At 37.2% G+C, this 14353-nt stretch overlaps 1 protein-coding gene across 1 annotated transcript in view; it reads right to left on the bottom strand.

Annotated features, from left to right (window-relative positions):
• The window catches only part of STAM (signal transducing adaptor molecule), a 66571-nt gene that overhangs the window by 43469 nt on the left and 8749 nt on the right, over nucleotides 1–14353 (bottom strand). Inside the window, exon 2 of the mRNA XM_016217414.2 lies at nucleotides 3752–3836. Coding sequence (XP_016072900.1) covers nucleotides 3752–3836 — 85 coding nt within the window. The remainder of the gene's footprint in view (nucleotides 1–3751; nucleotides 3837–14353) is intronic.

Raw genomic sequence — 14353 nt, 5'->3', positions numbered from 1 at the left:
AGATCTCCATAAGTTTTCCATATACACTAGCCATAAAATGATTTAAAAGATTAAAAACAAACTATATAAGTAATTTTCAGGTGCTGGGGGAAGGGAGAATGGAAAGCTGTTTAACAGGTAGAGAGATCAGTTGGAGATGATAATAAGTTCTGGAGATGGATGGTTATGATGATCGCACAACAATGTGAACATACCAAATGCTTAAAAATGTTACAGTGATAAATTTGTTCCATATACTTTACTACAATAAAAATAAATAAACCAACAAATAAATTACATATTAGAAAACTCCTCCTAAGTATCCCATAGTTTATTGCTCATCTAAAAAAAACCTTAAGAATTGTCTATTATTAAGTTGACCTGATAATATATAACTCAATTCTGTAATACTATCCTTAGGCACATTGATACAATGCCTAGGGCTCACAATAATTTTAGGGGCCCACAATAATGTTTTAATGTACATTTGTCTTTACAACAATGCAATCATAAAATATTTTTATTTTTAACAGAGAAAGGGACCCAGGAAAGCAAAGGTACCAAGTGTCCATGAAAGTCAAAATGTGGTCCTGATCCTTATGTAAAACATTCTTGAAGAGAAATCATACACAAGAATAAATACTGAGGGTTTGACATTTTTTTTAAAAAGCTCCAATAATATCAGAATGGTATCACAATTATTAGATAATCCTTTTCAAACAATTCTTTATTAACAAAAGCTATAAAAAAATATTGCATTTATACAAATAAATAATTAATGAGGATTTAAAGGAACTAGAGAGCCATAACTGTCAAGAGAGGGGGAAACAAGTGGAAGGAAAAAAGACAAAGAAGGAAAGAGGAAGGGAAAAAATAGTGATTAAAAGGACAAACAGAACCACCCCTCATTATACTGAGAGAGGGAACATTGTCTAAATTTGAAAAAAAATTTTAAAAAGAGCATGTACCTAAACCTACTGGTACTGTATTTTTAAAAAATAAAAATAAAAAGTAGTTCTTTAAAGCTATAAATTAGTATATTTTAAATATATGTGGACAACATGGATGAACCTTGAGGGCATTAATGCCAAGTGAAATGAATCAACAAAGACAAATACTGTATGATCTCACTGATATGTGAAATATAAACAACTCATAGAAACAGAGAAAAGAGGGGCAAAATGAGTGAATGTGGTCAAAATGTACAAACTTCTAGTTACAAGATAAATAACTTCTGAGAATGTAATGTATGGCACAGTGAGTATAGTTATAATACTGTATTATATATTTGAAAGTTGCTAAGAGTGTAGATCTTAAAAGTTCTCATCACAAGAAAAATAGGGAGAAGAAAAACAAATGTTATTAGTATAATAATGTTAACATGAAGAAAAACAAATTGATCTCATCTTTATTATACATCATACAGAATTTCAGAAGAATTACAAATTTATTTTTTAACTAGAAAAATATGGACTATTTCTAGTAATGAAAAGCAGTTTGCCTTTTCATGTCACGCGACTAACCAAATTATAAAAAATATCTACAAAATGAAGAACACCAGAGTAACAATAAAAAGAAAACCAAGGGAGTAAAAAAAACAGAGAGGAGGAACTCTGCAACTGGAATGCTAGATAAAGGTTTTATCTCCAAAATATATAGGGATGGAACTAGGTTGATACCCACTCCTCAACAAACTGTCACAAAATATGACTTTAATCAAAAAGAAGCAGAGGTGCACCCATTTAACCGTGTGCCAGGTACTATTATAAACACTATATATAAAAATGTATTTACATATGTCTATATCTATTTATCTATATCTCTATCTATCTATCTATCTATATATATATACACACATACACACAAGTCTCATACTCAAAACAAGCCCCATATGAAGATAATATTTTCATATGTAGCAAATTAGAAAGGTCAGTTACTTACCAATGTGAGTAGTTAGGGGTTAAGAGCTAGGACTTGAACCCAGGCAGTCTCACTCCAGAATCCATGCTCTCAAACACTAAGCTACTTTCCTATGTATAACAAAAATTCATGGACCTTTCATTCTACAAATCTAAGTCTACTAAATGGATATAAATTACTATCATAAAAGACAAAACAAATATAAACAGTTTTGGTATGGTGCTTTAAGGATTCAGAGGACCATAATATGATTTTCAGTGAAGGGAGTAAGGAAAGGCTTTGCTGAAGAAATAGTATCTATATTGGGTCTGGGAGGATATGAGACACAGAGATAGGAAATGGTAGAAGAAAATATTCCATACTGAAGGAATAGAATGACCGACAGCACTAAACTAAGGTAGAAAAGCACTGACAACTAAAATGCTTGAGTTGAAAAGAATGGTGCACCCACATGGAAGTGGAAAGAAATGCCAGAGGTGAATTCACAAATCTAGGCATAGTAAAGAATGTCTCAAGTAAAAAATAAAAAAGGGGGTAGGGGACAATCGAAATACAGAAAGAGGAATAGATATGTACCACACAGTAGCTACTCAAATTTCAATTATATTAAGGAACTAACAAGGTCAGAAAGAACAAGACTTAGTATACTAAATATAAAGACAACAAAGGGGATGGATAAGGCCACATTTGGAGGCAACATTTTTGGGGACCTCAGACAGAATACAGTAGGGGCCTCAAAGGGCTAAAGTGAAGGGATAAAAAGGACTTGAAGACAAACTGCTCTAGCCTGGTTTGGCCATGGAGACTTTATAACATCAACATTCTGAGCGATATTATGGAGACAGATTGACAGAACTGGGTAACAACATAAATGTGGCAGTGACTGAGGTTTTAAGTAAAAATAAGAGAATAATCTTTTCATTAACAGAAGCAGGGAACAAAGGAGGGAAAGTAGGTTTAAAGATAAAAGAGACACAAGGTCAGGTTTATGGATGGCAAGATTAAGGCCTATACAGTATGATTATCCAGAAATAATGCTGTGTCCACAGAACTGGTAATTAAGAAAAATTAGAGCTGAAAAATACATGTATCACTGGAAGTTGTCAGATTTCAAAAGAAAAAGTATTAGAAAAATGTATTACGGGGGGGGGGGGAAATGGATCAAAGAAAGTTTAAGAAACTATATTTAGAAGGGAAAGAAGAACAGCCAAAGAAGGTACATCAGAGGTTAAGATCACCAACAGAAGAACCCAGTATAATGCAGCAGTGCTCCCTAACATTTTTCACATGAAAGTACATGAATAAGCCAACATTTGTGGGGCATAAAGGCCTAAGTAAGGCTGCCAATAGTTGGACGTTATTAGCCCAGGAATTAAGAAAAGCATTAATCTATATACCAGTTAATCCACTCATTGCACTATTTAGAAGCTCTGTATTTCCCAAAGGCCCATATGCCAAAAAGTTTAAGATTCTATTTCCCTAAAGTGCCTCTTTCAGTAATCACTCATCAGCTGGGTAGAATGTTGCAGATGTGACAAAGACGAAAAGAACTCAAAAATGACCATCAAACTTTGTAACTGAGAAATCCATGATGACTTGAAAAATCAGTGAAAAAAGCTGGATTTCAGGAGAAAAAGAGTGATTAATTGAAGTAGCAACATTTTTACCAGCCGTGTTACTCTAACTGGTTATAAGAAGTAACCTAAATAGGATGAGTCTTCAAATCTTTCTAGGAAAAACATTATCTTTTAAAATAAATTATAATTGTAATATGTTCTACCTTATCTTTGTTGTACTATATTAATAAAAAGGAAAAATGAATAAAAATCCTTTGAAACTTTGCAATACTTACCCAGTGCGAGACTGACCGACTTTATCACAAATATCCAAAATGAGGCCCCAATCCTCAGCAGTATTCATCTCACTGGTTGCTTTCTCTGTATATTATAAAAAGAAATTGCAGAAATATTATTTTTTAAAAATCTTTAAAAGGTAAATAATCAGATTCAAATCATCAAACTGTAGTATAATCAAGTATCAACAACAAATCATAATAATTGCCAACAGTCTGATTAATGAGATGTTCAAGTCCATTTTTAAAAGGAAGGAGGGGTACCTTTATTATCTATCACAATTATTTTCCCCATTCACATTCGAGTCGCTTGTTACTTAGTATAAAAAATAAGCCATTCTTTTCTTTTTAATAATTATATACAGGTCTACCTCTTTCTATATATAGAAAGACAAAAATAAGAAATTTTCATTATCGAATAATTCTTAGCTTTATTTGCTAGTGAAGGAACATGACTGGGCACAGACCTCTATGACATGTTTCAGATAATTAAATTATCTAGTTTTGATTTTGGGTTCTGATAAGGAAAAACTGAACAAAAGAAAAGCAAGCTTTGCCCAGCTGGCATGGCTCAGTGGTTGAGTGTTGACCTATGATCTAGGAGATCAAGGTTCAATTCCTGGTCAGGGCACATCCCCCAGTTGCAGACTTGATCCCCAGGAGGGGGTGTGTGCAGGAGGCAGTCAATCAATGACTTTCTTACTATTGATGCTTTTATCTCTCCCTCCCTCTCCCTTCCTCTCCCTTCAATCAATAAAAACATATTTTTTAAAAAAAGAAAAACAAGCTTTAACTGAATATTTCCCTTAAATAAAAACTTGACAAATTAAAGATACCGAGAGATAGAAAACATGGGAAGCAATAACAGCAACAATACCTCAAAAGCTATATAACAATGTTGATACATAACTCACACAGAAGACCAAGAAAGGTGAAACATATATTGGCAGTAAGAAAAAAAGCATAAGAACCAGCCTGTTTTACACCACTGAATTCTCAGAAAATTCAAGTATCAGTAGCAAAAGGAAGTCTGCAATTGAGAGTGAAGAATAAAGAAGACTTAAAGTTAGTTGTAATGGGTTAACGCTGTTTGAAATGTAGGCAGGTTCCTACTTTGCCTTCCTTATTCAAGGGCTCTAGCAACCATCTCTCCTCCACCTAAGAAAATGAGTGAAGGTTTTTTACCTGAAGGTAAAGCAAAGATTTTCTAGACAAGGAGGTATCGGACATATTTGAGACATAGGCATCAACTTCTGGTTTCCAGTCTAGCTTGGAAGGGGCTTAGAAGTCATCACTCCATTCTAGTAAGTAAAGCACTACAAAAGTGAAAAATTAACAACTTTTCTTACCTGCCTCAAAAGTGAGGTCACAGGGCAAACTGCTGCTCCCAAAATCAGAAACACCAACAGGTGGATACACAGAATCACAACTTAAGAGCAGAAACCCATAAGCAGAAGCATCACCAGAAACCAGTACCAGGGCATGAAAATTTAAACTAACAAACTGCTGGGAGCTAAGTGCGTACAAGTCTAAGAGCCAAAACTTCAGAGGGGACCAGTCATAGGGAAGCCCCAACACTTCTTTGTGAGTTTTATAGGAGAAAAGTTTCCTTGTTTTTCCAGCCAGCGGGAGGAGAACAGTAACCATTGTGAAAGAGACCAGAGTATTCTCTCCTTAAGAAGGCCCACTACTCTCAAGAGAAACTATTTACCAGCACCTAACAGACTAGGGTTTACCAGAGATTAACCCACCTAGCTAAAGGAAATATCCAACTCCAATCCACTCTGGCCACCTTCCACCTGAGGGGTGGCAGGGGATCCTGATCTGATAAGCATGTGAAAAATTCATTCTCCAGTGGCAGAGGTTCACTACAAGACTGAGACCTAATCACAGGAATACAGAATATTTTTCCACTGATATCTTACTATAAGACAATTAAGGGTTGGTGTGCCTTTTATCTAGTGTATCATGTCTAACTTTCATTAATGCACACTTATAAGGCAAAAAACTGTCTGAAGAGACAGAGCAAGCATCAGAGCCAGACTCAGATGTGGCAGGAATGTTGGAATTATGGGACCAGGAATTTTTAAACTATGATTAATAGGGTAAGAGTTCTAATGGAAAAATGAGACAACATGCAAGAACAAATGGGCAATGCAAGCAAAGATGAAAATTCTAAAAAAGAATCAAAGAGAAATACCAGAGATCAAAAACAGTGTAAAATGAAGAACACCATTGATGAGCTCTACAGTAAACTGGACATGCCTGAAAAAAAGAATCTCTAAGCTTGAGGATAATATCAATAGAAACTTACAAAACTGAAAAGGAGAAAAAAACGACTGGAAAAATAATTGGAACAGATTATCCAAGAACTGTGGCAAACTACAAAAGGTGCAATATAGACATAACTGGAATACCAGAGAAGAATAAAGAGGAAAAAAGCAGAAGAAATATTTGAAACAATAGTGACTAATATCGTCCCCAAATTAATGTCAAATACCAAACCACAGGTCCTGAAAGCACTGAGGACACCAAGCAGAATAAATGTCAAAATAACAACATCTAGGCATATCACATTCAAAGTGCAGAAGATCAACGATAGATAAAAAAATAGAAAAAGAAGCCAGCAGAAGGAAAAAGCACTGTACCTACACAGGAATATACATAAGAATTACATCTGATGCCTCAGAAACCATACAAACAGGAGAGAATGGAGTGAAATAGCTGTGTTGAGAGAAAATAACCACCAATCTAGGATTATGTAGCCCTGAAATTATTCATCAAAAGGAAAGGAGAAATAAAGACTTTCTCAAACATGGAAACACTGAGAAAATTTGTTGTCCAGAGAGTGGTCTTGCAAGAAATGTAAAAAAAGTTCTTCAGAGGGAGAGGGAAATGATGGGGGGGGGGGAGGTATGGGCACGTTTGCTTGTATATAAATGAAATGAAGGCAAATAATATTCAGCAAACTAGTTATAAAAGAGAACTTCCTCAAGAACATAAAGAACATCTACAAAAAAATCTAATATATTTAACGGTGAGAAACTGGGAGTTTTACCACTGTGGCTAGGATGTCCCCTCTCACCACATCTTTTCATTATCATATGGGAAGTCCTAGCTACTACAAAAAGACAAGAAAATAATATAAGAGGTACTCGGATAAAGAAGGAAGAAATAAAATTGTCTTTATTCACAGATAATACAATCATCTACATAGAAAATCCAAAAGAATCAACAAAAAGAAAAAAAAAAACTGGAATAAGCAGTTATAGCAAGATTGCAAGATACAAGGTTAAATTAGTATACAGAAGTCAATTGCTAGGAGGGTAAGACAGATGTTTAAGAGTACAAACTTGCAAGGACTAGTAAATATGCCATAGAGATCTAATGCACAGTATAATGAAAATAGACAATATTATAGTATAACCATCAAACTTGCTAAATTGATATGCTGTACACCTTAAATTTATACAATGTTACATGTCAAATATATTCAATAAAGTCAATTGCTTTCCTATAGACCAGCAATGAACAATTGGAATTTTAAATTAAAAACAATACCACTTAGCACTATATTAGCACTCAAAAAATGAAATACTGAAGTATAAATCTAAAAAATATATACAGGATCTATATAAGGAAAACTACAAAACCCTGATGATGAAAGAAATCAAAGAACTAAAGAAATGGAGAGCTATTCCTTATTCACTGATAGAAGACTCAATATTGTCAAAATGTCAGTTCTTCCCAACTCACAATGGATCATGGATCTAAATGTAAAAACCTATAAAACTCCTAGAGCCCTGGCCAGTGTGGCTCATTTGGTTGGGCACTGTCCCATGAACCAAAACGTGGCTGGTTTGATTCCTTGTCAGCGCACATTCTCAGGATGAGGGCTCAGTCCCTGCTAGGGGACATGTACGAGGCAGCTGACTGATGTTTTTCTCTCCCTCTCCCTTCTTCTCTCTCTAAAAATCAATAAAAGTATTTTTAAAAAGGAAAAAAAAGAAAACCTCATAGAAGATAACACAGGATAAAATCTAGATGACCTGAGTATAGCAATGACTTTTTAGATATAACACTAAAGACATGATCCATGAAGGAAATAACTGATAATATGGGCTTCATTAAAATTAAAAACTTCTGTTGTCCAAAAGACTCTGCAAAGAAAATGAGACAATAAGCCAATGACTGGGAAAAACATTTGCCAAACACATCTGATAAAGGACTATGACCCAAACAATACAAAGAACTCTTAAAACTCAATAATAAGAAAACAACCAATTAAAAAACGGGCAAAAGACCTGCATAGGCACCTCACCAAAGAAGATCTACAGATATCAAATAAATATATGAAAAGATGCTCCACATCATATGTCATTAGGGAATTACAAATCAAAACAATAAGAGATCATTACACACCTATCAGAATGGCCAAAATCCAAAACACTAACATCGGCAAATGCTGGTAAGGATGTAGAGGAACAGAAACTTTCACTCATTGCTGGTGAAAATGCAAAATGGTACGGACACTTTGGAAGACATTTTGACAGTTTCTTATAAAGCTAAACATACTCTTACCATACAGCTTGGTATTTACTCAAAGGAGGTGAAACATGTCCACACAAAAATGTGCACACGAACATTTTTGGCAGCTTTATTCATAATTGCCAAAACTTGGGAGCAACCAAGATGCTCTTCAGTAGGTAAATGGGTAAAATTGTGGTAACATCAGGAAAATATTATTCAGTGCTAAAAAGAAATGAGCTATGAAGTAAAGACAAGACAAACTTCAAATGCATACTACTAAATACAAGCAGCTAATCTGAAAAGGTTACATAGTGCACATTTCTAACTACATGACATTCTAGAAAAGGCAAAACTATGAAGACAGTAAAAAAAGATTAATGGTTGCCAGGGGTTAGGGGTGGAGCACAGAGGATCTGTAGGAGAGTGAAACTACTCTGTATCTTATAATGTTGGAATACATGTCATTATACATTCATTTCTCAAAACCTTCACAATGTGTAACACCAAGAGTGAACATTAGTGTAAATTATGGACTTTGAGTGATGATGATGGGTGCTGGTAGGTTCACAACTGTAACAAATGTTACCACTCTGCTGCAGGATATTGACAGTGGGGGAGGCTGTGTATATGTGTGGGGGCAGGAAGTATATGGGAAATCTCTGTACCATCTTCTCAATTTTCCTGTGAATCTAAAACTGCTCTAAAGTCCATTTAAAAAATATTAATAGCCCAGCCGGGCGTGGCTCAGCGGTTGAGCGTCAACCTCGGATCCAGGCGATCAGGGTTCGATTCCCGGCCAGGGCACATGCCCGGGTTGCGGGCTGCAGCCGATCAATGACTCTCTCATCATTGATGTTTCTTTCACTCTCTCCCTCTCCTTTCCTCTCTCTGAAATCAATAAAGATATATTAAAAAAAAAAAAAAAAAATATATATATATATATATATATATATATATATATATAAATAAAGGAAATAAGCAACTACATGAATGCTGATACCTGCTGTGCAGAAAAAAGTTAACATACAGGCCTGACTAGCATCCTTTAAAAGGCCTACTTACAAGCGTTGGCTGGTATATGGAAATTAAGATTTCAGGAGGGTTCCCACCATTCTCTGGACTGAGAAGAATGGCTCACTACACCTAAACTGGTTGTACAAACAATATGCTTTATGCTGAGCACATGCTTTCCTTCTGAGATTCTGGAGGTTGAGTATGTGCCAGGCAGAGTATGCCTACATAATTAGGTCCCAATAAAATTCCCAGACACTAACCAGAGTTTCCAAAGTGCTATTTATTTCTCTGGTATTAATCATGAGCAGATATTCAAGGACTGTCAGCTGAGAAAACCTAACATGGAAGATAAAGAAAAGACAAAACAAATACAGAAAAGAAAAAAAAAAAAACAACAACAAAAAAACAGAAGAAAGCAACTTAGAAACAAGAGCCTAAGTAGGAGAGAAAAAAAAAATCTTCCTTATCTTCTGAAACAAAAGCTATATAGAAGTAGACGATAAATCGTCTTGACTTAAGCACTGCAATTCAAAGAACAAATATGCTGAAAGATAACATCACAAAGATCCTAACATTCCCCATTTTCTTAACCTAAAATGGTTTATGGGTGAGAGGTCTGACCCATACCAACATTCTAATCTATAATGGTTGGTCTTGGTGATATGGTAAAATTCATGCTCCCCTGCTCCGGTCAATGCCCTGCTATCTAGTTCAACAGAGAACACTCATTTCTCCATTCTGACCTACTACTGAGAGCTGGAGGTAGGACATAGCCAGTTTAAAAGGAGAAAATAGAAAGCAGCCAACTTTACCCAAATTTTTGCAGGCTTACAATACCTGATCCATATCACAGCCCCAAGGGACATAGCAAATACCTACCAGTTAGTCTCTGCCACTAGAGAACTAGAATTAGTATGTAATAAAATGGCAGAGGGGGATTACCAATGGGTAGTGGTAAGAAAAGTATCTATGCCTAGTCACCCTACTATCTCCTAAAACAGAAAATAACAAAAGGAAGTCATTTATACAGATGAATTCCTTGTGTAGGAATTAATATCAATGTCTAAAACATCTAAGATGTTGGTTAGGTGACTTATTTGTAGGAAATTATAAAATGTAAACATATATGCAACAAAATGGAATTAAGTTTCTAGCCTATGCCAGGCCTGATCTGAAGCAACTTACCCGCTAAAACAGAAAATAATGGTAGGAATGTAAAATGGCACAGGCACTACGGAAAACAATATGGAGGTTCGTCAAAAAACTTAAGAGCCTGGCCAGTGTTTCTCAGTGGTTAGAGCATTGGCACGGGCACTGAAAGGTTAGATTAGATTCTCCCTGGTCAAGGGCACGTACCTGGGCTGCACATTTGCTCCCCAACCCCAGTCGAGGCACATGCGGGAGGCAATCAGTTGATGTGTCTCTCACATCAGTGTTTCTCTCTCTCTCTGTCTCTGTCTCCCCTCACTCCCCTTCCACTCTCTGAAAAGCAATGGAAAAAAATATCCTCAAGTGCGGATTAACGAAAATGAAAATAAAAACTTAAGAATAGAGTTACCATATGACCCAGCAATCGCTCTTCTAGGTGTCTCCCAAAAAATTTGAAAGCAATTATTCATAAAGACATATGGTCCCCTATGTTCACTGGAGCATTGTTCATGTTGGGTAAGACATGGAAATAACCCAAGTGTCCTTCAATGGATGATTGGATAAAGAAGATGTGGTACATATATACAATGAAATACTACTCAGTCATAAGAAAAGATGAAATGTTGCCATTTGCAACAACATGGATAGATCTTGAGAGTATCATGCTAAGCAAAAGAAGTCAGATAAGGAAAAGAATCATATGATTTCACTCATACATGGGATATAAAACAGAAAGCAACAAGTGAAGGAACAAAACAAACAAAAAACTCATTGACACAGACAACAGTCTGGTGGTTACCAGAGAGGGTAAGAGGAGGTAGGGGGAATTTGAAGAGGGTAAATGGAGGTCAAATATATGGTGAAAGAAGGAGACTAAACTTTGGGTGATGAGCACATGATGCAATACACAGATTATGTATTATAATATTGTACACTTGAAACTTATATAATCTTATTAACCAATAAATTTAATTAAAAAAAGAAAAAAGTTATTTGAGGACTCAACTAGCAAGAGAGAGAGAAAGAGGGAGGGAGGGAGGGGGGAGGGAGGGAGGGGGGGAGGGAGGGAAAGAGAAACTGGCAGAGACCTAAATATAAAATAGAAAAGGAGTCACAAAAAATGCAAAGCTGAAACAACTGAGAAACAGGGAAAGACCTGGAGGAGAGAAAAGGAGTATCCCAAAAGGCTTCTTCTTAGTATACTAAAACAGAAGAGAACAGGATTACTAATAAACTGTTTCTATTTAAGTGAATACAGAAAGAAATAAAGTTACGAAAACTGAAGAAGTATAATGAAGAATCTAGTCTGGCTGAATCACAGACCACTTTGTAAAAGGTTAGAACCATTGTAAGGCCCAAAATACCAGTTGAGGTGTTAGTATGAATTCAAAAAACATCAAAGAGCCAAGAAAGAGTTTTGAGCAAGGAAATAATCTGATCAGAGATGGACTTTTAGGAAAAAAATGAATCTACAGCCAATAAGTAAAAATGGTTTGGTACAGGGAAAGGAAGAAAACATGAGAAACTAACTCTACTCTGAAAATTAAATAGGTTACTTACAAACCAAATGCTGACATGGTGTTTAGTTGTGTTGTTGTTGTTTTCTAATATGTCTTTATTGAGTTCAGAGAGAGGTAGGGAGAGGGAGGGAGACAGAAACATCAATGAAGAGAGAGTCATTGACTGGCTGCCTCCTGCATGCTCCCCACTGGGGATTGAGCCCAGAATCCAGACATGTGCCCTGACCAGGAATAGAACCACAGTCTCCTCTCCCAGATCTTAGGTCAATGTTCAACCGCCGAGCCACACCTGCCAGGCAACATGGTGTTTAATTTTGTCAGCAGGGACCACAGATAACTGACTCAAATTTACCTGTTGCTGTCCAAGCTTCAATAATATATTATAAATCCCTTGAAAGTAATAATTTCTGCTTTGAGTAAATCTTTCAATATCCATGTTCTCAGTATCTATGCTCAATAAATACTAAATCTAATCACATAACTACAATATGAATCTATAAAAGACACAGAAACACATAGACTTTAACAGCAACTACTTCATTTGTTGTCAATTTTTACTCTTCAATGCAGAAACCCTCTACAATGTGATTCTGATGCTAACTACCCAGAGTTAATACAGATTTCACAAGCTGAGAGCATAGAACTCCACAAGTCTACCCTCACGTCAGAAAGCAGTAAGTTCTTGGGTTCCCAAGCCACATGCACTTCTGACCAACTGGCTACAAATATAGGGGTTCCCAATGATACCACTGTAATTTAACCTAGCTATGAATAACTGGAAAGGAGCAAAGGGAAGGCCAAATAATATAGGCATGTCATCTGTGCAACTCTGCCAGGAAGCTGCGCTTTAACACTCCCCAGGTCTATTCCCCACAGACCACTGGGAGAATAGAAGCATGCCCAGTAAAGTCTGGGTGACAAAGGGAAGGTACTTACCTGCTAGTCACACCTGGGAACAGGTTACTGGCCAAAACAGGTGTGGCCACTGCAAGCAATGGAAGATTTGACATATTTAATCTCCTAAAACAAAGGAGTTTACTCTCTTGGTTCCCCCACATGGCTCATGGCCATGTGGACCCCACTCAATGAACTGATAGACTGCAACTAGCCTAATGCTGTACTGGACCCAATTCCAACATGGAAAGGAAACTTTGTAAAATGGTTTTGCTTCCAGCTCTACTGAATCCCCAGCTACACACCTTTCAGGTCTGAATTAAGGGAAATGGAACTTTGGGAACCTAAGGATGTAATTCCACGAAGATAAAGCTTTCTACCACATCTCATCCTCCTGTGGGCGCCTCCGGAAATGCTTATTCCAGCAGTACTCCAAGAACCCCACCCCCTCTACAACAGAGAAAGACCACCCATGCATTTCTCTGAAAGCACCACTATCCCCTCAAGTTCAATAAATCACTATAATGACAACTCACAGAATTCAGGAAAGCACTTATGATTACAGTTTTAATTAGAAAAGATACAAATCTGAACCAGGCAATGAAGAGATGCACGATGCACAGGACTAGCTCTGGGAGGGTCCCAAATGCAAAGCAAGCTTCTGAGCCCTCAGGAAGCATCACCCTCCCAGCACATGTGTGTCACTGTAGTAGGCAGTTAGACCGGCATGAGCAGAGTAGAAACAATAAACAATAAAATGTCACCAAGGTGGAAAGCCCCGGGTACCTAGCAACAGGTAAAACTGGGAAAACAAGGACCTCACCCCCAGGGTGACCTTTCCTCCCTTAGCATATGGCTGGTTATGTGGTTTAGATCCTTCCCTTCCCTTCCCTTCGCTTCCCTTCGCTTCCCTTCCCTTCGCTTCCCTTCCCTTCCCTTCCCTTCCCTCCCCTCCCCTCCCTTCCCTTTCCTTCCTCCCTCCCTCCCTCCCTCCCTTCCTTCCTTCCTTCCTCCCTCTTTCTCCCCCCTCCTTTTCCCTCTCCTCTCTACTCTCTCTCTATACAGGTGATGCGATTCGGACCCTCCCCTGACCTTTCTTCCTCTAGCATGTTGCTAGTCATGCAGTAGACCCCCTTAGAGGAGGAAGAAAGGGGCTGTAGAATAACCTCATATGACTCCCATACAAACCCTTGCAATGATCACTCCCTTAAGCATTGAGCCCTCATGACAATAAGGTTCTGGCCCACATCAAATCTTAGTAACAAAGACTCAGGTCTGTTGACCACAGAGACAGAGTTTAGGTCAAACTAGAGGTGACATTTAGGTCCCAGTTGTGTTTCAGTCCCAGGCCCAGAAAAGCAGCAAAACCAGACATAGTGACACCATGGCTGCCATCCAGACCAGATGCAGTAACTAATGATCCCCTCCCCTAGGGCTGACCATTCAGTTGACACCAAAAACACCTGAAAGGACACACCTGGAAAGCTGATGAATA

Source organism: Miniopterus natalensis, chromosome 1 (genome assembly GCF_054644295.1).
Source record: "Miniopterus natalensis isolate mMinNat1 chromosome 1, mMinNat1.hap1, whole genome shotgun sequence".
Classification (NCBI taxonomy): Eukaryota; Metazoa; Chordata; class Mammalia; order Chiroptera; family Miniopteridae; genus Miniopterus; species Miniopterus natalensis.
This window is presented reverse-complemented; position numbering and strand designations above follow the sequence as displayed.